The sequence below is a fragment of the Drosophila teissieri genome, chromosome 2R, assembly GCF_016746235.2.
Source record: "Drosophila teissieri strain GT53w chromosome 2R, Prin_Dtei_1.1, whole genome shotgun sequence".
Classification (NCBI taxonomy): domain Eukaryota; kingdom Metazoa; phylum Arthropoda; class Insecta; order Diptera; family Drosophilidae; genus Drosophila; species Drosophila teissieri.
In genome coordinates this window covers 15429536-15449720 of record NC_053030.1, presented here as the reverse complement: position 1 = coordinate 15449720, position 20185 = coordinate 15429536, and the positions used below count along the sequence as shown (strand labels likewise).

General features: G+C 45.4%; 9 protein-coding genes and 1 pseudogene across 9 annotated transcripts; 4 read left to right on the top strand and 6 right to left on the bottom strand.

Moving 5' to 3' along the window:
- The first annotated feature begins 303 nt into the window (after nucleotides 1-303).
- LOC122613708 lies at nucleotides 304-977 on the top strand. Its single transcript, XM_043788020.1, has one exon. It carries the CDS (start codon nucleotides 545-547, stop codon nucleotides 779-781), a length of 237 nt encoding a protein of 78 aa, XP_043643955.1. The 5' UTR covers nucleotides 304-544; the 3' UTR covers nucleotides 782-977.
- Nucleotides 978-1685: 708 nt separating this feature from the next.
- On the bottom strand, nucleotides 1686-3349 carry LOC122613704 (glutenin, high molecular weight subunit DY10). Its single transcript, XM_043788017.1, has 2 exons — nucleotides 3157-3349; nucleotides 1686-3064 (listed from the first exon to the last, which is right to left on the bottom strand). The coding sequence occupies exons 1-2, from the start codon at nucleotides 3276-3278 to the stop codon at nucleotides 1777-1779; spliced, it is 1410 nt and encodes a 469-aa protein (XP_043643952.1). The 5' UTR covers nucleotides 3279-3349; the 3' UTR covers nucleotides 1686-1776.
- A 313-nt stretch (nucleotides 3350-3662) lies between these two features.
- Nucleotides 3663-4370, bottom strand: LOC122613705 (merozoite surface antigen 2-like). Its single transcript, XM_043788018.1, has one exon. It carries the CDS (start codon nucleotides 4104-4106, stop codon nucleotides 3714-3716), a length of 393 nt encoding a protein of 130 aa, XP_043643953.1. The 5' UTR covers nucleotides 4107-4370; the 3' UTR covers nucleotides 3663-3713.
- Nucleotides 4371-4486: 116 nt separating this feature from the next.
- On the bottom strand, nucleotides 4487-4999 carry LOC122613706. Its single transcript, XM_043788019.1, has one exon. The coding sequence runs from the start codon at nucleotides 4906-4908 to the stop codon at nucleotides 4567-4569; it is 342 nt and encodes a 113-aa protein (XP_043643954.1). The 5' UTR covers nucleotides 4909-4999; the 3' UTR covers nucleotides 4487-4566.
- Nucleotides 5000-5117: 118 nt separating this feature from the next.
- LOC122613707 lies at nucleotides 5118-6022 on the bottom strand (annotated as a pseudogene).
- A 1350-nt stretch (nucleotides 6023-7372) lies between these two features.
- Nucleotides 7373-7647, top strand: LOC122614852. The gene has a single exon (XM_043789524.1). It carries the CDS (start codon nucleotides 7381-7383, stop codon nucleotides 7645-7647), a length of 267 nt encoding a protein of 88 aa, XP_043645459.1. The 5' UTR covers nucleotides 7373-7380.
- Nucleotides 7648-10940: 3293 nt separating this feature from the next.
- LOC122613903 (chitin deacetylase 8) lies at nucleotides 10941-12745 on the bottom strand. Its single transcript, XM_043788318.1, has 3 exons — nucleotides 12493-12745; nucleotides 11716-12440; nucleotides 10941-11637 (listed from the first exon to the last, which is right to left on the bottom strand). The coding sequence occupies exons 1-3, from the start codon at nucleotides 12727-12729 to the stop codon at nucleotides 11388-11390; spliced, it is 1212 nt and encodes a 403-aa protein (XP_043644253.1). The 5' UTR covers nucleotides 12730-12745; the 3' UTR covers nucleotides 10941-11387.
- A 1723-nt stretch (nucleotides 12746-14468) lies between these two features.
- LOC122615181 lies at nucleotides 14469-15184 on the top strand. Its single transcript, XM_043790123.1, has one exon. It carries the CDS (start codon nucleotides 14496-14498, stop codon nucleotides 15084-15086), a length of 591 nt encoding a protein of 196 aa, XP_043646058.1. The 5' UTR covers nucleotides 14469-14495; the 3' UTR covers nucleotides 15087-15184.
- A 57-nt stretch (nucleotides 15185-15241) lies between these two features.
- On the bottom strand, nucleotides 15242-16851 carry LOC122615180 (alpha-amylase B). The gene has a single exon (XM_043790122.1). It carries the CDS (start codon nucleotides 16817-16819, stop codon nucleotides 15335-15337), a length of 1485 nt encoding a protein of 494 aa, XP_043646057.1. The 5' UTR covers nucleotides 16820-16851; the 3' UTR covers nucleotides 15242-15334.
- Nucleotides 16852-17349: 498 nt separating this feature from the next.
- LOC122613907 (serine protease inhibitor 42Dd) lies at nucleotides 17350-18740 on the top strand. The gene is made up of 2 exons (XM_043788323.1): nucleotides 17350-18416; nucleotides 18476-18740. The coding sequence occupies exons 1-2, from the start codon at nucleotides 17399-17401 to the stop codon at nucleotides 18595-18597; spliced, it is 1140 nt and encodes a 379-aa protein (XP_043644258.1). The 5' UTR covers nucleotides 17350-17398; the 3' UTR covers nucleotides 18598-18740.
- Nucleotides 18741-20185: the final 1445 nt, after the last annotated feature.

Below are 20185 nucleotides of genomic sequence, written 5' to 3'. Positions count from 1 at the left end.
TTTTTTACATATATAAATAACTACTGCAAGGGTATACAAGCGTCGGTGTGCGGAAGCTATATTTCTCGTTTGATATTATGATTACCTATAATGAAATCAATGCGTATTAAAAAGCAATTTAATGATAAAACAGGAATTAATTAAAAATATAAAGAAATATACATATGTATATGTACATTTTTGGACTAAGACAAATAACAGAATTGCCTCGATTGTATGAAATAACTTTCTTTGTGTATAACATGAGCTTGTTTTTAAAACACAAGTTTCTCTGCATATGTACATATATATACATTGTACTGATGGCTTACCAATGTTTACTGGACATGTTAATACATAAGGTAAATGGTTAATATTGTAGTTTAAAGACGATCAGAGAGAGTGGCTTTGGTTCTCGCAACCTCTCCGAAAGCCCTCCAGATAAAAGCTCTGCCAGCTTTTGGCTGAGAAATTAGCAACTATAAGCCTAGCTCGATTCAGTAACGCAATTCCCAAGCCCGAGGTTAGAAGTCGAGCCACCTGGAGAAACTCGCAACCAGCAAAAATGCCATCAAGATCCGTGCTGATCGTAGTAAGCCTACTGATGATGCTGAGCTGGCAGTGGACGATGGCCATGCCGCCCCAGCCGCAGAACCAAGCCAGCGGAGTATCCATCAGTCGGCCGGACATACCGGGAGAATCGGAAATATTGGTGCAGAGCATCTTCAACATCGATCCATCACAGTGCCCCAAGGGATACATTCGCACGGGTCCACATCACACGTGTCGTAGGATAGCCTAGGAAGTCAAACCCCAAAGTTGGGCTTAAAGTTCAAGAACTCCAGAACGTGCTACGAGCTGTGTTTTTATTGATACTTAAATAAACGAAATAAACATACAAATAAATTATATAAATACTGGCAATTCTCACAGTTCTTTCACATATTTTATGAATCTGGCGTAGTTTCATAATTAAATACAGATTTATTAGAACTAAACTGTTGGCACTAATGGAGTATTTTTCAAATACATTGGTAGAGTATATCCGTAGTTTCTATGGCGTTACAAGTAGAATCAATTCCACAGTCTTTTAGCGCATTTTACGCTGGTTTTCGACATCGATCTAAATACAGTTGGAAGCCAGGAGAGCATTTTTTTTCGACCTGGAGCAGTAGCAGTATCGCCGTCAAAGTGATCAGATATAGCAATTTTCTAAGGTGGAGCACCATTTCCAGACACTGCACTTCGCACTACAATCGTTTGAAGACTAATGTTACCCGAGGATCAAAAAAGCTAGCTTTTATGTAGGGATTCTCCCTGTTACGTGTGGGCTTTTCAAGAAATTGATAAAATTGACTGGCGCGAAACGCATTCCATTTATTTGATTAGCCAATGTAATCAATTATAGACAGCTTTGTAATTATACAACCGTAATTCAATATTATAGAGATAACGTTTTCTTAACTGATATATTTCAAGATTGTATTAATTGCATATTGCTGATTAATAAATTTTGTGATTATCAAAAGTTGTTACAGCGGTATACGTAATATACTTACGTACTTTTAGCGCACTCATTTCTATGTAAGTCACTCTTTTCCCAAAAAGCATTCTGAGGTAATCTCTGGGAAATTTGTACTTGCTATCTTGCATAAACAACCTTATCACTTGAATAAAATGTCCCAAAAAAATGTCAGCCTCAATTATTACACATAATGACAGCTTTAATGGCACAATGAAATACGTATTGCGTAGATGAATCAGTATTATTCAGATTTTAATTTCAACGCGAATTTCCTAGGCTTCCTTCCTGCAACGTCCTGCCATCACCTTGAGTCCTTCGGCACACTTGGGATCCAGGTTGAAGAGACTGCGCTCATTGACCGACTCCGGATTCGCTTCCTCAGCATCCGACTTGGGATCTCTGTTGGATCCAGGCGCTCTGCTCAAATCTGGCGACAAGAAGTCTTGGGTATTGAAGAGGTCATTGATGTTTTGGCCAACATTGTCGGGATATTGAGCTTTTCCGGGAATAGGTTGGATCACAGAAGGCTGCTGCTGCCCGGGAATCGGTTGAATAGTCTGCCCTTCGCCAGAGACCCCAGTCTCGTGATCCTGACCAGGTCGAGGCTGCAGAGTCTTTGGGGACTGGAAATTAAAGCTGGAGAAGTATGCATCTGAGCTTATGGGACGCGGTTCAATGGGCTTATTAGACGTTCCAGGTCGAGGCTGCAAAGACTTGGGGGACTGGAAATTAAAGCTGGAGAAGTCTTCATCCGAGCTTATGGGACGCGGTTCAATGAAATTATTAGACGTTCCAGGTCTCGGTCCCTGATTAAAGCCTGGTTGTTGGAACTCTCCAGAATTCTGGCCTGGCTGTTGGAATCCTCCAGAATTCTGGCCTGGCTGTTGGAATCCTCCAGAATTCTGGCCTGGCTGTTGGAATCCTCCAGAATTCTGGCCTGGCTTTTGAAATCCCCCAGAACTTTGGCTTGGCTGCCGGAATCCTCCAGAATTCTGGCCTGGCTGTTGGAACCCACCCGAATTTTTTCCAGGCTGTGAAGGGAATCCGCCTGAATTTTCATTTGGCTGTTGGAACCCAACAGAGTTTTGGCCAGGTCGAGGCTGTAGAGTATTTGCATCGCCACCCGGCTGCTGGCGATCCGATCCCCGAGGGTAGGTTGGTAACTCATTGCTTCCTGGTTGTTGATGGCCTGGCGCCCTTCCACCAGGCTGTGCTCTATTGAACTCATTTCCTGGCTGTTGGAAACCTGGTTGGCGCCTGTTGAAATCTCCACCGGGTTGCTGGAGGCCTGGATGTCCCCTGTTAAAATCTCCTACAGGGTGCGGGTATTCCTGTTGTCCTCTGTGAAAACCAGCTCCATGCTGGTGAAATTGACCGCCAGGTTGTCCTTGAACTGCACCACCGTTCGGATAATACGGTTGACGACCTCCAGATGGCTGATTATCAGGATAAAAGGGAGGAGGCGGTGGGAAACGACCTAAGGCAAAGGGAGGTGGTCCATTGGATCCTGGCCCAAATCCTGGTCCATGTTCGTGATGACCATGGTGGCGATGATGGTGCCTAAATAAAATGAAATTTATTATTTATAATAACCTTAATCTTTCACCATCTTGGTCAGATATTCTTCATTGAGAAGTTTTTGGAATACTCACGAGTATCCATGTCCTCCGTTTTCCACGTAGTAAGGATTTTGGGGCCGAGCTGAAGTCCACTGGCCACTGATTAAAAGGATCAGTGACACAGCCAACCTTATAGATAAGAGTTGGGAAAACATTTTGAACGCGGAATCGAACCACCGACAGCGTTAAGTATTCAACAGAGACTGAGCAGCATTGTCGTGTCGAGAATCAAGCCGAGTTCCCTATTTATTTTGAGCCGCTGATAAGCCAGGTTCATGACATCAGATAAGGCATCAAATTACACACCAGAAGAGTAGGGAATAACAGTCGCAGCTGAATGCACCGGAAATAGTTGGAGTGAGACACTGACTCACTGTGCGGACCACCAAACAATATACACTTTGTTTCACACGACGTTAAATTTCCCCAGAGCGTTACTCCCACAATTGTGAAATGTGATTTCGATGGGGATTTTTGTCTGCCTTCAAATCGCTTTGAATAATTACCATAAAACCTTCTGACCATCAATCAATCTGTAGTTCTATACAAGTATCACTTTATTGACTAACATCTATCTTGTAGACTACAGCCTAGGCCGGCCTTCTGCAACGTTTTCCAAAAAGCTGATAGCCAGGCTTACATTTTTGGCTCGTCTCCAGCAATATTCGGTTGTCTATAACGGGCACCTCGGTGGTGTTTCCATTGACCAGCTCCTCCGATCCACTGGTGATCTGTTCTGCGGAGTTGGTGCTTTCCGAACTTGTTGCTATTGTGGATGCGGGTTCTTCTGTAGTCGTGGTTGTTGTCGTGGTCGTTGTCGTTGTCGTGGAGTTCATGCTCGGGTATGCGAATCGCGAGCCAGTTTCTTCATCATCCTTTGGGAACACGATGCGATTGTCACCACTGGGCTGTGTTCTTGCCTCGATGAGGAAGAATGCCAGCGGTAGGATGCACAGCACCAATGGGTTTATATGTATCAACATTTTCTCCGGGATGCACGCTCATTTGCTACGATGAAGCAGCGATGACTGAGTGGAACCAGCAACTGGCTGGCGATCATCTTTAAATTCACCGTCACATTTTCATTCCCAGCGAAACCAGATAAATGATGGGAGCGATTTGATGGGAGACAACAATAACAAAGGCCGGGGAGCTCACAAGCTCTCCCATTAAAAACAAAACGTAAACAAAGCAGAAGAGTAGCATTAAGCTTTTCAGATATATCTCAGCTAGTCTACACTGACAGAAATGAATAATCATAGAAATTCGATCTTTTTAAGATTATCAGTTACAAAATAATTTGGTTCCCAGCTATATCAAACGCTGATTTCCTGATACACAAACATGATTGGCAAGACGATCATTTGCACTTAATACTTTTGAATATATTTATTTAATTATTGACAATTAATTCTCAGCTGTTCTCAGACTTGTGACACTAGGCTAGGCGATCTTCCGGCAATGACTATTTGCAGTCAGGGTAGTGCCCTCTGGACATTTTGGCGATGTTTCCAGGACAATCCTAGGCCCAATTTCCACACTACTGGCATTGGCACTACTGGCATTTTTGCTAGCAATGGTGGTGGATTCAATTTGATCCCAAGGAGCAGGTTTATCGGGCTCAGGTTCTTTGACGAACGTTATCATCTTGGACTCGGTGGAAGGATGGGTAGAATTTTTCGAAAGGCTGGCCACTCGAGCTGCGCGATTCAGATCCAATGCCAGACACAGCCAGACAAACAAAAACAGCAGTTTCGGCCACGGAAGCCGCCGCGTAATTGCCATCGTAAAGTTGGTTTTGTGTATTTGCAATCGAAGCCCAAGTAAACACGTTTACACTCGGCAATATCGCTTTCGAGACTGAGTTTCTCAAGTCTCAGTTTCCGGCACTGGCTCAGTTTCTGATTCAGTTTCGGATCCACTTCGTGAGGCAGAAGTCGGGGTCCGAGAGGCATTAGCTTATTAGTTCTACAACCTGCTGGCAAATGTGCGAGTATACATATATGCACGCTGATAAGGTCTACATGGCACCCAATTGGAAAGCTCTTACATAATTAAGTGAATACTCAGCGAATCGGTCGAATGACCGCAACGCATTGCATTCACCATCGCGAATGACCAGATTCGAGGCAGCGTTCATGAGTTCATACTCGAATCAGCTAAGTCTCGGCATTCATGCAGTTTCTTGAGACTAGAATAATTTGCAATTTTACTGCAGGGAAAGGAATTGAGAGTGGAGTGAAATATAATGTTTCACACACCGAGTACACACGTTCTTTAAGGTCCACATAGGGCCCTCGATATACTTCCTACTTTGTTTCACACGACATTAAATTTCCCCAGAGCGTTACTCCCACACTTGCGAAATGTGATTTCGATGGTGATTTTTGTATGCCTTCAAATCGCTTTCAATAATCACCAAAAAACCTTCTGACCATCTATAGTTCTATAGTTCTATACAAATATCACTTTATTGACTAACCTCAATCTTGTAGACTACAGACTATGCCGGCCTTCTGCAACGTTTTCCAAAAAGCTGATACATATTTGGCTTACATATTTGGCTCGTTTCCAGCAATATTCGGTTGTCTATAACGGGCACCACGGTGGTGCTTCCATTGACCAGCTCCTCCGATCCACTGGTGATCTGTTCTGCGGAGTTAGTGCTTTCCGAACACGTTTCTATTCTCGATGATCGGGTATGCGAATCTCGAGCCAGTTTCATCATCATCCTTTGGGAACACGATGGGTCTGTTAACGTTGGGCTGCGTTCTTGCCTCGATTAGGAAGAATGCCAGCGGTAGGATGCACAGCACCAATGGGTTTATATGTATCAACATTTTCTCCGAGATGCACGCTCGTTTGCTACGATGAAGCAGCGATGACTGAGTGGAACAAGCAACTGGCGATCATCTTTAAATTCAGTCACATTTTCATGCCCAGCGAAACACGTTCTCTAAGGAATTAATCATTTAAGCGTGGGTGCACATGTCTTTTAGACATCTTAATAATATTTTCATCATAATACATTTTCTGGTCAAACTGCTTCCATGCATAATTGCATTGCCAATAGCAATCCGCTAGAATTAAAACAAATAAAATCATTGTCAAATTATCAAATCCCAAGACCAAACTGTAGGAAAAACATTTACCAGCCTTAGATTATCCAGATTATTATGATTTTAGCATAAGTCCCACATATATATTCCAGATTAATTTTTAAACTTACCAGAAGCCCCACCAAACTCAACAACCATTTATGATGACATTTTGTCGTTACACGCTTTTCCAGTCAGATGCGCATCCCGAGGATCGATGTAAAACCCATATCTCATCTTCTAAGTGACTTTTTACGCCGTAACCTGAGCTCGAGCCGTAACCTGCCTAATAAATGTCAGCAATTTGAGCAAATAATTTTGACAATTCTATTGTCAGCCACCGCAAAGCACATAGGGCCCTCGATATACTTCCTACTGCCAGCCAGCGACCCACATCATCGTAATCATCATCAAATTGCCGTGGTGGTTGGCATAATTTTCGCGAAGTAAAAAGAAGAGCAAACAAAAATTGAAACATAAAAATGTAATTTGGCTGTGTGGGTGACACTGATGGCAATGGGGCGACCCAGTGTTAAATACTTGAACCTTTTTTGCGCTGTGTACCACATAAAAGTACATTAAAATAATGCCTGTTTAGGTCACAGACAGCTGGGGCAGAGCGAAAGGCTCGTAGAGTCATTTATTTATGACAGCCACCTCACCCAAGCGAAATTGAAGCTAAACGTGGAAGAAGTTTCAAATTTAAGGGGTGGCAGTTGCGGCTCTGAGCAATGAAATGTCCTGGCAAAAGGACAATGGATCCGCGCTTGCTGTTAATCAGTGCAAGTTTCGGAAAGTAATCGGCAAATATTTGCCCACTTTTGTTGCGATTTTCTCGAGCATTCTCTTAATTTTCATAAAAGCGAGCTTTCTTTCCTTGCCGCATTGTTTGCTCGATGTATTTATTTCTTGTATTTATTTCTATCGCAGATACAAATGTTAATCTATCGAAGGAAATCTGATTTACTGGCAACCTTCGACCAAAGCAATTGCATCATCATCATCTTGTTTAATTTTCGAGAGCCCTTGTATCATCTTGCCTTATAAGGGATGACTACTTTCACAATTATCTTGGCCATCGAGGCGTAATGATCAACTGAAAACTGTGCTTTCGATTCAGTTCAATTCCACTACTCATCGGCAGCGGTTTAAATTCAAAATGGCATCTTCGATGGGATTACTCTGCCTTTTTAGTATCTTGGTCATTGGCAGCACGCTTCTGGAAACTTCGGCGCTGGACAGCGAAGTTGTGGAGTCCGTAGCCGGTGGTCCCAAATCGAGCAACCTTATTGAAGATGTGAAAGTAAATCTGGAGAAAACGTGGAGCCCTAATGGATCCATGCAGGCGCAGCCGTATAATATTCTGGAGACCAACTGCCCACATGGCTATGTCCTGGCTAATAAACATTGCCACAAGCGTGCCTAAAAGTTATTTAGTATTGAAATAAATGTAACTTCACTTGTAACAAATTTTGTACCTCCTTATGGTATTGCCTAGCGTCTACAAGGAAATTCTGCCCACCCATTGTCGAGAATTTTTACCCAATTCACTCAGGTTACCAGAGATGCCCCCCGTTTCCCACCACTCCTGGTTAACTATCAACCAATATGTTGCGGTTGCCTCCATGTCCAGCCTGGCCAGCAGCCCCACCTCCGCTCGGACCCAACACTACCCAAGGGACGGGGTGGCTCGGCTAACCGCACACATAATTTGCGACAGCAACCGCAAAGTGCGGCCGCACAGGATCCCCACTCCCTCCAATACTCAGTCCCTGACTGATATGCAACCCGGGGCTGTCATTAGTTAGAGGTCCATTAACAAAAATGCAACCGATGGATGCTGCAGTGTCCAGACGGTCGAGCGTCATTTACAGGTAGCAGCTGCATTGACAGGACCCCAAGAGCAGGACCCCAAGAGCAGGACACCAAGAGAAGGACTCCTTAAGTCAGGAGGACAACACTCGGGAGCTCTGCTTCGCTCACTGAGTTAATGAGTTTCCACGCTTTTGTAATGTTCAAAAATGATTTATTTGGTGTAATCAATATAGTTGTTTCAACAGTGATACAATTTGATTATTAGATTATTTTTTTTTGGCACTTATGGCTTTACGATTCGCATCTTGCGTGCCTGAGAATATATGCTGCAGTGCACTTCTTTTTTTGCGAGACAGCCCCTTCAAATGCCAAGCACAGGCAAGCCACCAAAAGCAGAAGCTTGGTGCAGGAATATCCGTTGATAAGCATGGTAAAGTCTGATTTAATAACGTTGAAACGAGGTTTAAGCAAACACGTCCACTGCTTTCAATGTCTCAATAAGTCTAAATTGTCGAGTCTAATTTTTCAGAATTTATAGTAGTTTCTAAAGACGCTTTTTATTTAAAACAGCGAACTTAACACACCTATAAAGCAGAAATTTATTACCTATTAAAATAGTTTGTAGGCTGAAAATGCGAATATTTTATTTAATGTATTGTACAAATTGTTGTAAATTATTTTCACTCAAGGCTGCTAGGCACTTTTACGGCAATGGTCATTTGGGGTTGGGACATAACCCTCCGGACAACTTTAACACCTGCCTTTGACCCTGTACTTGTCACAAAGGCTAAAAGTCGCATCATTCATTTTGAGGCTCACCAAGATAAACAAGAATAGAAACTTAATCAAAGATAGCCGCAACATGTCGATAAGAAATGTCCTGTGAATTTCAGATTTTAGAAAAATTTAATACGGGTAATATCACCAATATGACACAGATTAGTCTCAGCATTCATCTTTATAGTAGTTTTGGAAACGCCGCCTGGAATAATTTGCAATCCTACTGCAGGGAAAGGAGTTGAAAGTGAAACATAACCAAGTATAGTATACCAAGTATAGTATACCTTCAAAACCACACACGTTCTCTAAGGAATAAATGATTTTATTAATGATTTAAACGTGGATGGACATGCCTCTTAGACATCTTAATAATATTTTAATATCTTAACTAGTGTGTCTGTCATGTCTAGTTTTAATTAGAAGAAAAATGGTTTTTATAGTCAAATTGCTTCTATGCATACATAATACAAATTTAATTGCGCTGCAATTTTATTTATTATTATTATTATTAAGAGTGAAAGCCTTTCTACAAAGAAGGTACTAGAACCAGACAGTTCGCCAATACCTGACTGATATGCAACCCGGGGGCTGTCATTAGTTAGAGGTCCATTATCAAAAATGCAGCCGATGGCTGCTGCGATGGCCAGACGGTCGAGCGTCATTTACAGGTAGCAGCTGCACTGACAGGACCCCAAGAGCAGGACACCAAGAGCAGGACCCCAAGAGCAGGACCCCAAAACAGGACTTCATGTGAGTGTCCGCAAGTTGGCGCCTTGAGTCAGGAGGACAACACTCGGGAGCTCTGCTTCGCTGACTGAGTTAATGAGTTTCCACGCTCTTGTAATGTTCAAAAATGATTTATTTGGTGTAATCAATATAGTTGTTTCAACCGTGATATAATTTGATTATTCGATTTTTTTTTGGCACTTATGGCTTTACGATTCGCATCTTGCGTGCCTGAGAATATGGTCGTATGCTGCAGTGCACTTCTTTTTTTGCGAGACAGCCCCTTCAAATGCCAAGCACAGGCAAGCCACCAAAAGCAGAAGCTTGGTGCAGGAATATCCGTTGATAAGCATGGTAAAGTCTGATTTAATAACGTTGAAAGGAAGCTCAAGCAAACACGTCCACTGCGTTCAATGTCGCACTAAGGTCTAAATTGTCGAGTCTAATTTTGCAGAATTTATAGTAGTTTCTAAAGACGCTTCTTATTTAAAACAGCGAACTTAACACACCTCTAAAGCAGAAATATATTACCTATTAAAATAGTTTGTAGGCTGAAAATGTGAATATTTTATTTAATGTATTGTACAAATTGTTGTAAATTAATTTCACTGAAGGCTGCTAGGCACTTTTACGGCAATGGTCATTTGGGGTTAGGACATAACCCTCCGGACAACTTTGACACCTGCCTTTGACCCTATACTTGTCACAAATGCTAAAAAGCATATTTTTCGTTTTTTGTTGTTTCGGCAGTCCAGTCGCATCATTCATTTTGAGGCTCACCAAGATAAACAAGAATAGAAACTTCATCAAAGTTAGCCGCAGCATGTCGATTAGAAATGTCCTGTGAATTTCAGATTTTAGAAAAATTTAATACGGGTAATATCACCAATATGACACAGATTAGTCTCAGCATTCCTCTTTATAGTAGTTTTGGAAACGCCGCCTGGAATAATTTGCAATCATACTGCAGGGAAAGGAGTTGAAAGTGAAGCAAAATAAAATATTTTTCAAACCGAGTATAGTATACCTTCAAAACCGCACACGTTCTCTAAGGAATAAATGGTTTTATTAATGATTTAAACGTGGATGGACATGCCTCTTAGACATCTTAATAATATTTTAATATCTTAATAAATGTGGGTGTCATGACTAGTTTTAATTAGAAGAAAAATGGTTTTTATTGTCAAATTGCTTCTATGCATACATAATACAAATTTAATTGCACTGCTGGACTTCGAGTAAATAATATCATTGTCAAAGTTTATTATTAAGTGTGAAAGCCTTTCTACAAAAAAGAGCACTAGAACCAGACAGTTCGCCAATACCTGAGTGATATGCAACCCGGGGGCTGTCATTAGTTAGAGGTCCATTATCAAAAATGCAACCGATGGCTGCTGCGATGTCCAGACGGTCGAGCGTCATTTACAGGTAGCAGCTGCATTGACAGGACCCCAAGCGCAGGACTCCAAGAGCAGGGCACCAAGAGCAGGACTCCATGTGAGGGTCCGGAAGCGGGCGCATTAATTCAGGAGGACGCCATGAAATATGACAACACTCGGGGCTCTGCTTCGCTGAATGAGTTAATTAAGCGTCTCACGGCCGGGAACATAATTTGGGCTCATTTATCAGTGACAGCGGTATTGCGGCGCATGTAAATTTGCCTTAGAGATGGGAAATGTCAGCCGTTGTCCTTCGAAAAACACGGAAGTTTCATTACATAGTACACAAAGGAAAACCAAACTGTTGCAGGCGTTGCATGTTCAAGCAGAGACCTATTTTTCTATTCAAAAATTGCACTTTATTATCTTCAGTGTAGCCGCTTTATGGGGCGAATGGCTGGCGGGCTTAGAGCTGCTGACCCAGAGGATTGTCCAGCCAGGGATAGACGGACGGGCACTTGTCGCAGACGGTCATGTAGCGCTCCTCGCCGGTGGACATCTTTTGGACATGGCACTGGACCGCTCGACACTCCGCCTCCGGCAGATCGGGACAGTCCGTGAACGGAGTTCCCAGCGTGGGCATCCGCACGTACTCCAGCATTCGCGAAATTCCGGTGAAATACACATCCGAATATGTGTTCAGGTGGTTAATGAATCTGCGGGAATTCAAATGAGCAAGTATTGTCAGTTTAAAAGTAATGTTTAACTTTCTGTATATAAATATAGTTACTTACTTTTTGAAGGCAGCAAAGTAATTGCGACCCCGCGAAAACCAAGCCGCATGGAGATACATCCCGAAGGGAGCTCTATTGCCCAGATAGTGCCTATTGAAGTTCTCCATCATCCAGTCGAACAGCTCGTCCACGTCGTCCTCCGGCGGGTAAACGCAAGCATCGATCATGGAGCAGCTGTAGCCCTCAGTGTCGGTCCACGTGACCATGGGATTGACCCAGAATCCGGGAATGGAGGCCTCCGGACAGGGTCCTATCTGGCAGTCCTGCTGCGACCTGTAGTCCAGTGTGTAGGGCCACATGGCCGGATCCTTGAACTTTTGCGTTGGCCAGGAGCTGTCGTAGGTCAAGCCCAAGCGACGGGCTGCTTCGAAGGTGTTATTGCCGGAAATTTGGAGGAAAGGCAGGCGCATTCCCTGAATCTTCTTGGGATCCACTTTGGCAAAGGTCTGCAACATTTTCAGCTGCGCTCCGAACTCTCGCTCTATGGTGGCCACATCTGCCGATCGCCAGTAATCGGTGCCATCTCCATGGGTCACCGAATGCAGGGCTATCTCGTGACCCGCCCTGTAGAGTGCATTCACCCTCGCGTAATCCGTATACTCGTGGGACAAAAAGAAGGTCCCAGCGGCGCCACATCCGTCTGGATTGACCAATCCCTCAAAGAGCAGCTCATACTGGGCGAAGTTGACAGCATTTACAGCGTCATCGAAGGTGATGGTAACGAACTGGGGAAACAAGAATTGATATTTATACGGAGAGGAGGAACCCCAATATCACCTGCGGAATCTCGCGTTCTTTGCCCTGGAACTTGGATGTGGGTAAGACGGCATCGGAGCAGCGGCAATCGGGTAGTTTGCACTTGCTCGGCTTGCAGGGCTCGGACATGGGCAGGATCGACTCCTGCTGGGCCAGCTGCTTTTGCTTGTTCTTCTGCTTCTTGGACTTGGACTTGGCCTGGCTGGTGAAGGCCAGGGCCAAGATGAGACCCAGTATTAGCAAGGTAGAGTACTTCATGCTGGGCTAGAAAGCTCTATGCACAGCCATCGATGCTCGATGGTCTTCTTATAACCTTCGGGGAAAGGTGATATCTTATCAGATTCTTGGGGCTCCAAATATGATTTGCTTGTTCAGCACAGCAGGTGTGTCTCAATTGGGTGGGGTTTGCCTAAGTGACCTTGTTTCATCCGCAGAGCACTACCAACTTTATTCAAGCAGAAGACAGAAAGAGACAGAACTTTCAATTATAGACATGCCAACGATCGGAGTGGCCAAAGTTTGTCTCATTAGCATAACCAAAGAACTTAGCAGCTGAGATTTGCCGACTTGAAGTGGAAAACTTTTCACACTTGCCGGAGATCGCAATCGATGGGCACCGACTGCAGCCCAAATTATGACAGACCCTCCCCCAGCAGTCAGCCAGGAAAATACACTTCAAATCGTAAACAAGTGCTTCAGAAACTTTTCACAACAGCGACAGGAAGCTCTCAAAAACAAAGCACCAGGAACTCTCAGACCCCCAGCCAATCACACGGTGGGTGGAGGGCCTCAAATCCCGGCAGGCAGTGGCAAAAAGTCAATACAAGATTGAGGAAAAATCTGCAATTCCCTCTTGGTGGCGAAAGGAGTCAGAGGAGTCAGACATCCGTTTCCCGATTACTGGGGGTGCACGCCCCGAATGCGATTTGGTCACGTTCCTGGGCGTTGCCATCTCGGCTAGGAGCCGCAAACGTGGCCAACCAACCGCCAGCCAGCCGAAAGGACTCTCGGAAAAGCGGGCGGAAAACTGGGTGGAAAGCCTCGACACTCGACACTCGGCCCACCGACACTCCGTTGTAGGGGCAATGCAACATGTTTGAGTGAGTTCGATGGTAGGGTTTTTTATTTTATTCCCAACCATCTTCACGTTGGATTTTAATGAAGATTGAGACTGCCGGGTTGCTGGCTGCTTTATTGAAATCTGATTGACAGCGAGGTGAGCATCGCTCGTTCATCATCTCTCATTAGGAAGAGCAGCACTATGCAAGGGCGTTGTAGTGTGAAATCAAAGGAAAGGATAACGCAACCCCAACCCCAACCCCAACTCACACCAAGGACACATGTGTGCCCTAATCAAACCTTCTCACGTGACCGAGACTGCTCTAAAATGCAAATTTCCCGGGGCTAATAAAAACGTAACTCATATGCGTGGAAGATTTCCCAAGTGCCGAAGGCGACCAAAGAGAAAATTCGCACGCACGTCTGGAGCTGAAAACTATTACAGGGTGGCGGTTATTCCACCCCCGTTCGGAGTGCCCTCTGTTTGCCAATTTTCGCGATAATCACACAACTAATTTGCATAGCACTGAGACCAGCAAATCTGGGCTAATCAAATCAGGCAAACGAACAAACGAACAAACTCAATTTGCGGCTGGAGTATTAATGCGAATTTATTCAGGATACAAGTATACAAGTTTTATTTTAAATATCCTCTATAAGAAAGGCGGTGCTCTTAGGATATTATTTCTTTTTGTTGCTTTTTTGTTTTGATTCGGTTTACTATGGTTTACATACATTTGAATACAATGTCTATGTTCCATATTATTTATTCCAAATAAAAAGTACTTTACATAATATAATCTATTCATTTTTACCTTCAACCAAAGGGAAAGCAGAAATAAGTTTTCCTTTACGTTTCGTTTTAGTAATTTCTAGTAGAGCATTGGACATTCGCATATCCTCCACGCAGATCCTAAGTCTGGTGAGAGCCTTCAAAGCCATCGCATCCATCTGTTATTGCTTTGATGGGACTATGCAAATCTCGGCTGGCGAGATGGCCAGGCATTACATTTCAAATAATTTTTGGTGGGGCAAGCGGAAATCCAGGCAAAGCTGAAATTTTCCAAAGCATAGGCAAAATTCAAAATTACCGGAGAATGGCGTTACGGGAACGGAAGGGAGGAGTGGTGAAGAGGACCATGCCGGAGGACTGGGACGCTGTGAGGACGGCGCGATACTTTAGGGATCTGCAGGAAAATGAGGTGCGAACAATGCATTACTTGGGACTGGCCTACTTGGTTTTGTCCCGTCGCCCGAACTTGCAGCTGAAAGTTCCTCTGTCCACTCAAAACTATGAGGATGGAGCCAGTGTGGGAGCGGGGGAACGAGCAGGCTTTGCCCTCCAGCTGGTCTTCACCTGCCCTGCGAATTATCCGCTCCACGTGCCGCAGGTGGAGATCGTTGAGAAGCGCAATATCAGCGAGTCCTTGGAGCAGGCGCTCCGCAAAGAAATTGTCATGATTATGGAGGAACATCTCGGGCTCCAGATGATTGTGCCTGTGGTGACCCGGCTGCAAATAATTCTGAATACCGAGGTGAAAAGGCAACCCTCCTAAACAAGTTCACCCATATGTTGTTTTTCGCCATTTTATGTGCAACAGTTATTTGTGGACAATTCCTAGTACAATAAAATTTATCATTCGTCATCGTAAAAGGTTTTCAGATTTATACATACCGGTTGCTCCCCATCTTGATTTTAAAATTTTAAAGATTTGTGTGTAATAATCGCATTATATACATTTAATAAAATTAATAATCTCAAACAATTGCTCGGCTCTCTGTCCTTGGACTTTGCCCCCGCTGTTTACAACTTGGCGTTGACGTGGATGGCCAGCACGCCGTCGTCCTCGGAGCTGCCCACGTAGATGGAAGCCCGTCCGTCGGATCCGACGCTGACGGTCTTGCCCGTGCAGGAGGAGCCGCTCTTGGAGCCGGAGATGACGTCGCAGTAGGTGCCGGCGGGCAGGCCCGTCTGCAGGGAGCTGTTCAGGTCGTAGTTGTCGTTGTTGAAGGCCACGAAGCCGCGGCTGCCGCGGCTGAAGGCGATCTGGTTGCTGCCGTTGTCCCACCAGTTCTGGATCGCGTCCGAGCCCACGGCGTTCCGGAAGGCCACCATGTTGTAGATCTGGCGCCAGCGGTGCTCGCACACCCAGCCGCCGCTGCAGGAGTTGTCGCTGTTGAAGACGGGCGAGGCGATGTTGTGGCCGTCGGTGGTGGGCGGACCCTGGTCCGTGTCCGAGAAGGAGAAGGAGGACATCACGCGGGGAGTGCCGAAGGGGTGCGCCAGCATGAAGGCGGAGGCCATCTTGTACTGCTTGGGCACCTTGTAGGTCAGCACGTCGGCGCCGCCTGCTCCGTGTCCGCGCTGGTTGTCGTGGTTGTCGACGAAGACCAGGGAGCGGTCGGAGGCGGCGAAGCCCCAGGCGGTGCCCCAGTTGGTCAGGTACTGCAGCTGGTCCTTGCCGCGGAACACCTTGCCGATGGAGTCGGAGTGGCGGAACTCGGTGACGGCGCCCAGTCCGGTGTACTCGGACTTGCTGATGGCCTCGCCACCCATGTCGATGACCTCCTGCACGATGTAGGCCTTGGAGCCCGAGTTGAAGCCGTGGTCGGTGTTCAGGGTCTTGAGGCGGCCATAGATGACGGCCAGGTCGGCGGGCCACATGTGCTTGGCGGCGTCCACGCGGAATCCGGCCACGCCGAGGTCAATCAGATGGTCCAGGAACTCGACCACCTTGTCCTGCACGTAGGAGTTGCCCTGGTTGAGGTCGCGCAGACCGACCAGCTCGCAGTTGCGCACCTGGTTGGCGTCGTTGTAGTTCTGGATGGAGCAGGTCGGGTTGAAGTCCAGCGAGGAGTAGGGCACTCCGGGGAAGCCCTTGGTGCTGGGGCTGGCGGTGCTGCCGCCCGTTCCGTAGGTGCCTCCGTCGGCGGCCATGTGGTTGAAGACCACGTCCACGTAGGTGCGCACTCCGACGGCGTTGCATCGCTTGACCATGCTGGCGAACTGCTGCTCGTTTCCGGAGCGGGTCTCCAGCTTGTAGGAGATGGGCTGGTAGCGCTCCCACCAGGGGCGGCTGTCCTTGACGGCGTTCTCGTTCACGGGGGAGACCTGGACGCCGGCGAAGCCATTGGGTCCCAGGAAGTTCTCGCACTCGGCGGCGATGTCGTCCCACTTCCACTCGAAGAGGTGCACCATTCCACTGCGACCGGAGGCGTAGTTGGTGTCGAATTGGGCGTTGGCCACCGCCAGAAGGGCGAGGCACACTATGCTCTTGGCCAGAAACATGCTGATTCCAGGTGGAAGTTCAGTTTCACTCTGATCGAAAGCGTGTTGATGCACCTCCTTATAAATGATGACTAAATCTATGCGGCTTTGCAGGGGAATGATTTGTAGATTGATCTTATCGCCCCCAAGGCACTACGTTCGCTTCTATGTGTTGAGTTGATTAAATCGCGATTAAGACGTGTTATCTGAGTTCGGGGCAGACCTATTGACTGGTGGCTAATTATAATGAGTTCCAAATAAGTAAACATCAAGACAATGCATTCCTCAGATATTGGTTGATACCGGAGATTTATTGGCCACTTGACTGGCACGCCACCGAAGCGTGATCAATCTGAACTTTGGCCTGCAAGGAGTAATTTATATTGTTCTGGAACTAGAACACAAACATCAATTTCAAAATGCTGTAAGTTAATTATGAAATATGTAAAAATAAATTCGAAATATCGATATTGCCAACACAAAGTGGCTCATATATCACCTCTAGAATTGCAATTTCTACGCAAACAGTTTGTAATTACACGCTTCAAATTGTGGGCATCTTAGCTTAAAAATCGAACAGAATATTGAATAATAATAATAATGTACGTGCTGCTGTTAATCCTTCTAGGAATCTCACGCTACAAGGCTCAGAAGAATGTGCAATTGACGGATGGATTTTACGCAGCCATCGTGAGCAGCTTTTCGAACAGGAACATTATGTTCTCCACGGAGATGATACGATCCAGCATGCTGTTCATCTACGTGGGCGTGGAGGAGGCGGAGTCCGAGCAGATTCGAAAGGCTCTGCACTACCAAGGAACCCATCTATCTGACCACAAGCCGGAGGCACAGAAAATCTTTGACATGAGTGCGCAGACAGCGCCTGTGGCCAAGAGTCTAACCCGATTTTTCGTACGTCAGAATCTGAAGATGTCCACGGAATATAGGGTTTTCATGCGACACACAGAGGGTAGAGCTCGTAATATCGCCTTTAATCGTGAAAAGCTGAACGAGGTGAATACACTTTATAGCCACGAAATGGGCGAGCACATTGGACAGGTGGTGAAGGAGAGCTGGTGGAAGCCGAACAGCCAAGCACTCCTCATAAATGCCATCTACTTCAATCTCAGTTGGGAGCACACTTTCAATCCGGAGGCTACATATCCCCGCGAGTTTCGGGTGAATGCCGCTAAGAAGGTTATGATACCCATGATGCACGAGGATAGTAAGTTTGCATTCGGCACCTTGGGGAATCTTAAAGCCAGCGCCGTGCTCGTGCCCTTTTCCCAGGGAGATCTCCAAATGCTCCTGATAAAGCCAGATCAGCCCGATGAACTCGCTCACCTGCAAGTGAAGCTGTCGGGCATGGATATCGTTAGCGTTGCCAGGAATCTAACCATGATGGATGTCTTTGTGGGCATACCGAAGTTCAGGCTACACAGCGATCTGGAACTCACGCCAGCTCTGGAACAGATGGGCATCAAGGATATATTCAAGCCGAGCAAGTCGTTCTCAACGTTGCTGCACAGAAACACCAACTTTCGCATTGACGGCGTCATCCATGTAGTCAGCTTTGAGTTTCAGGAGCAGGGCATTGGTGCGCCCAGTACTGATGTTGGTAATTTGAATTATCCTTCAAACCTGAAAGATACTGTTCTATTATTTGATTGATTTCAGGCAATGGTAGTTTGACACACACCTTCAATGGGGTGAAGTACTTCCTGGCTACTCATCCATTTGCTTTCTATATCATAGACCACACATCAGTATTCTTTGCCGGTCATGTGACAAGCTTTTAAAGGTACCCAAAAGTACCTAAGCATTAAAGTATCCAAATTATTTGTGAATAATACATCGATAGCTAATGGGTCAGGTAATTTGTGGGGATAAATTATTGCAGAGCTGAGATGTTTATGAATAATAAAGTGAATCGTTCAAGGTATTAAAAAGATAATGTTCACTTGTGGTCGAGCCATATTCATTTATTTCGGCTACCGAAATATCTTTTGATTAGCCAAAGGAATGGCACTGGTTGTGGCCCATAAGAATCCAGGTCATGTAGTCCGCATATAAATCCCAGCAAATTCATGCATGACCCATAAAACCAATGCCCCCCCCTTCCATTTCCCCCGCCACACTCGGCAAACGGACTCGCAGGCACTCCAGGAACATATTTCCTATTTATGACTGCAACTTTCGGTCGAGTCGGGTGGGGTGTAAAAATTTCAACACGCTCACACAAAAATTGCCAATTAAGCGCATTTATGACTGCAGCGCAGCGGAAGTATGTGTGGCATGCAACTAGCCGGGGTCACCACCTCCACCTCCCATCCCCCTTCAGGAGTCACCAGATCCCGGTGGAAACAGTGTCTGGCCCATAAACATCCTTAATGCGTGGAGGTGTGCACTCCGAAGACGCTCGTCGGATTATTAAGAAACAATGAAGACGGGACGTCGCTAGAAGCCATAAAAGCGGACACATAACGCCCAGTTTATGGCGCAAGTTAAAACCGGAAACTAAATAGTTGACACCGCGCGGACATTGACCATCGGATGCTGGGGAGGATTTAGGGCGGATACTTGGGGCGGGGCTGGCGCATGCTCTCGTAAAACTTGGCTCAATGACGAAAACATAATTTGTAATTTGAATTTGCTCCGTGTTCGAGCATAAGCAATGAGCTCACCAGCATGTCCTTCGCCATTGTCCTGTGGGCATAAGGGATTCAGCTCGCGTGTTGATCATGGCGCGTATAATTCGATGGAATAGTGATTGCTGCTCTAGATTGACACACTCAGTGCAGGAAATCGCGGCAGGTGTGATATATATTGTTTATAACATTTTGGCATGTGTCAAGCGAACCCTTGACGTTGAATAATAATTAAATTTTCTTCTGGTTGTAGCTTTATCTATTCATTGTGTGGCTTAATGATTTGTGGTTCTGTGCATGCGATAAGAAAATGAGATAATGTTTAGTAACGAAGATAATGAAATTCAAATAATCAGTTAAATCAAAAATTGTTTAATTAATTGCAAGACTTAACATCAAGAAACGCGATAGGGGTAATTTAATTTAGCGCTCTCATGAAATTGGGTTAGTTAATTGTGAAACATTAATTTGTAAACAAGAAAGTTTGTTTTCTGTTATTTGCCAGCAGATGAAACTAAAATAAACTGGGGAGTGAATTACTCTAGTAACTCCACATTGCAGCTGAGATATTAACTGAAATTAAAAAGTGTCTTCTACATGGGGAGTTACGTCTTGGGTTGAGCCCTTGGCTTTGGGGTAAGGGAGTCCTTCGTCCTTCGTCCTTCTACTGATTTATGCGCTTATCACGCAGGCGTCGCCGTTTTTATGTCCCTGTCGTCGCCGTTGCCGTCGCCGTCTG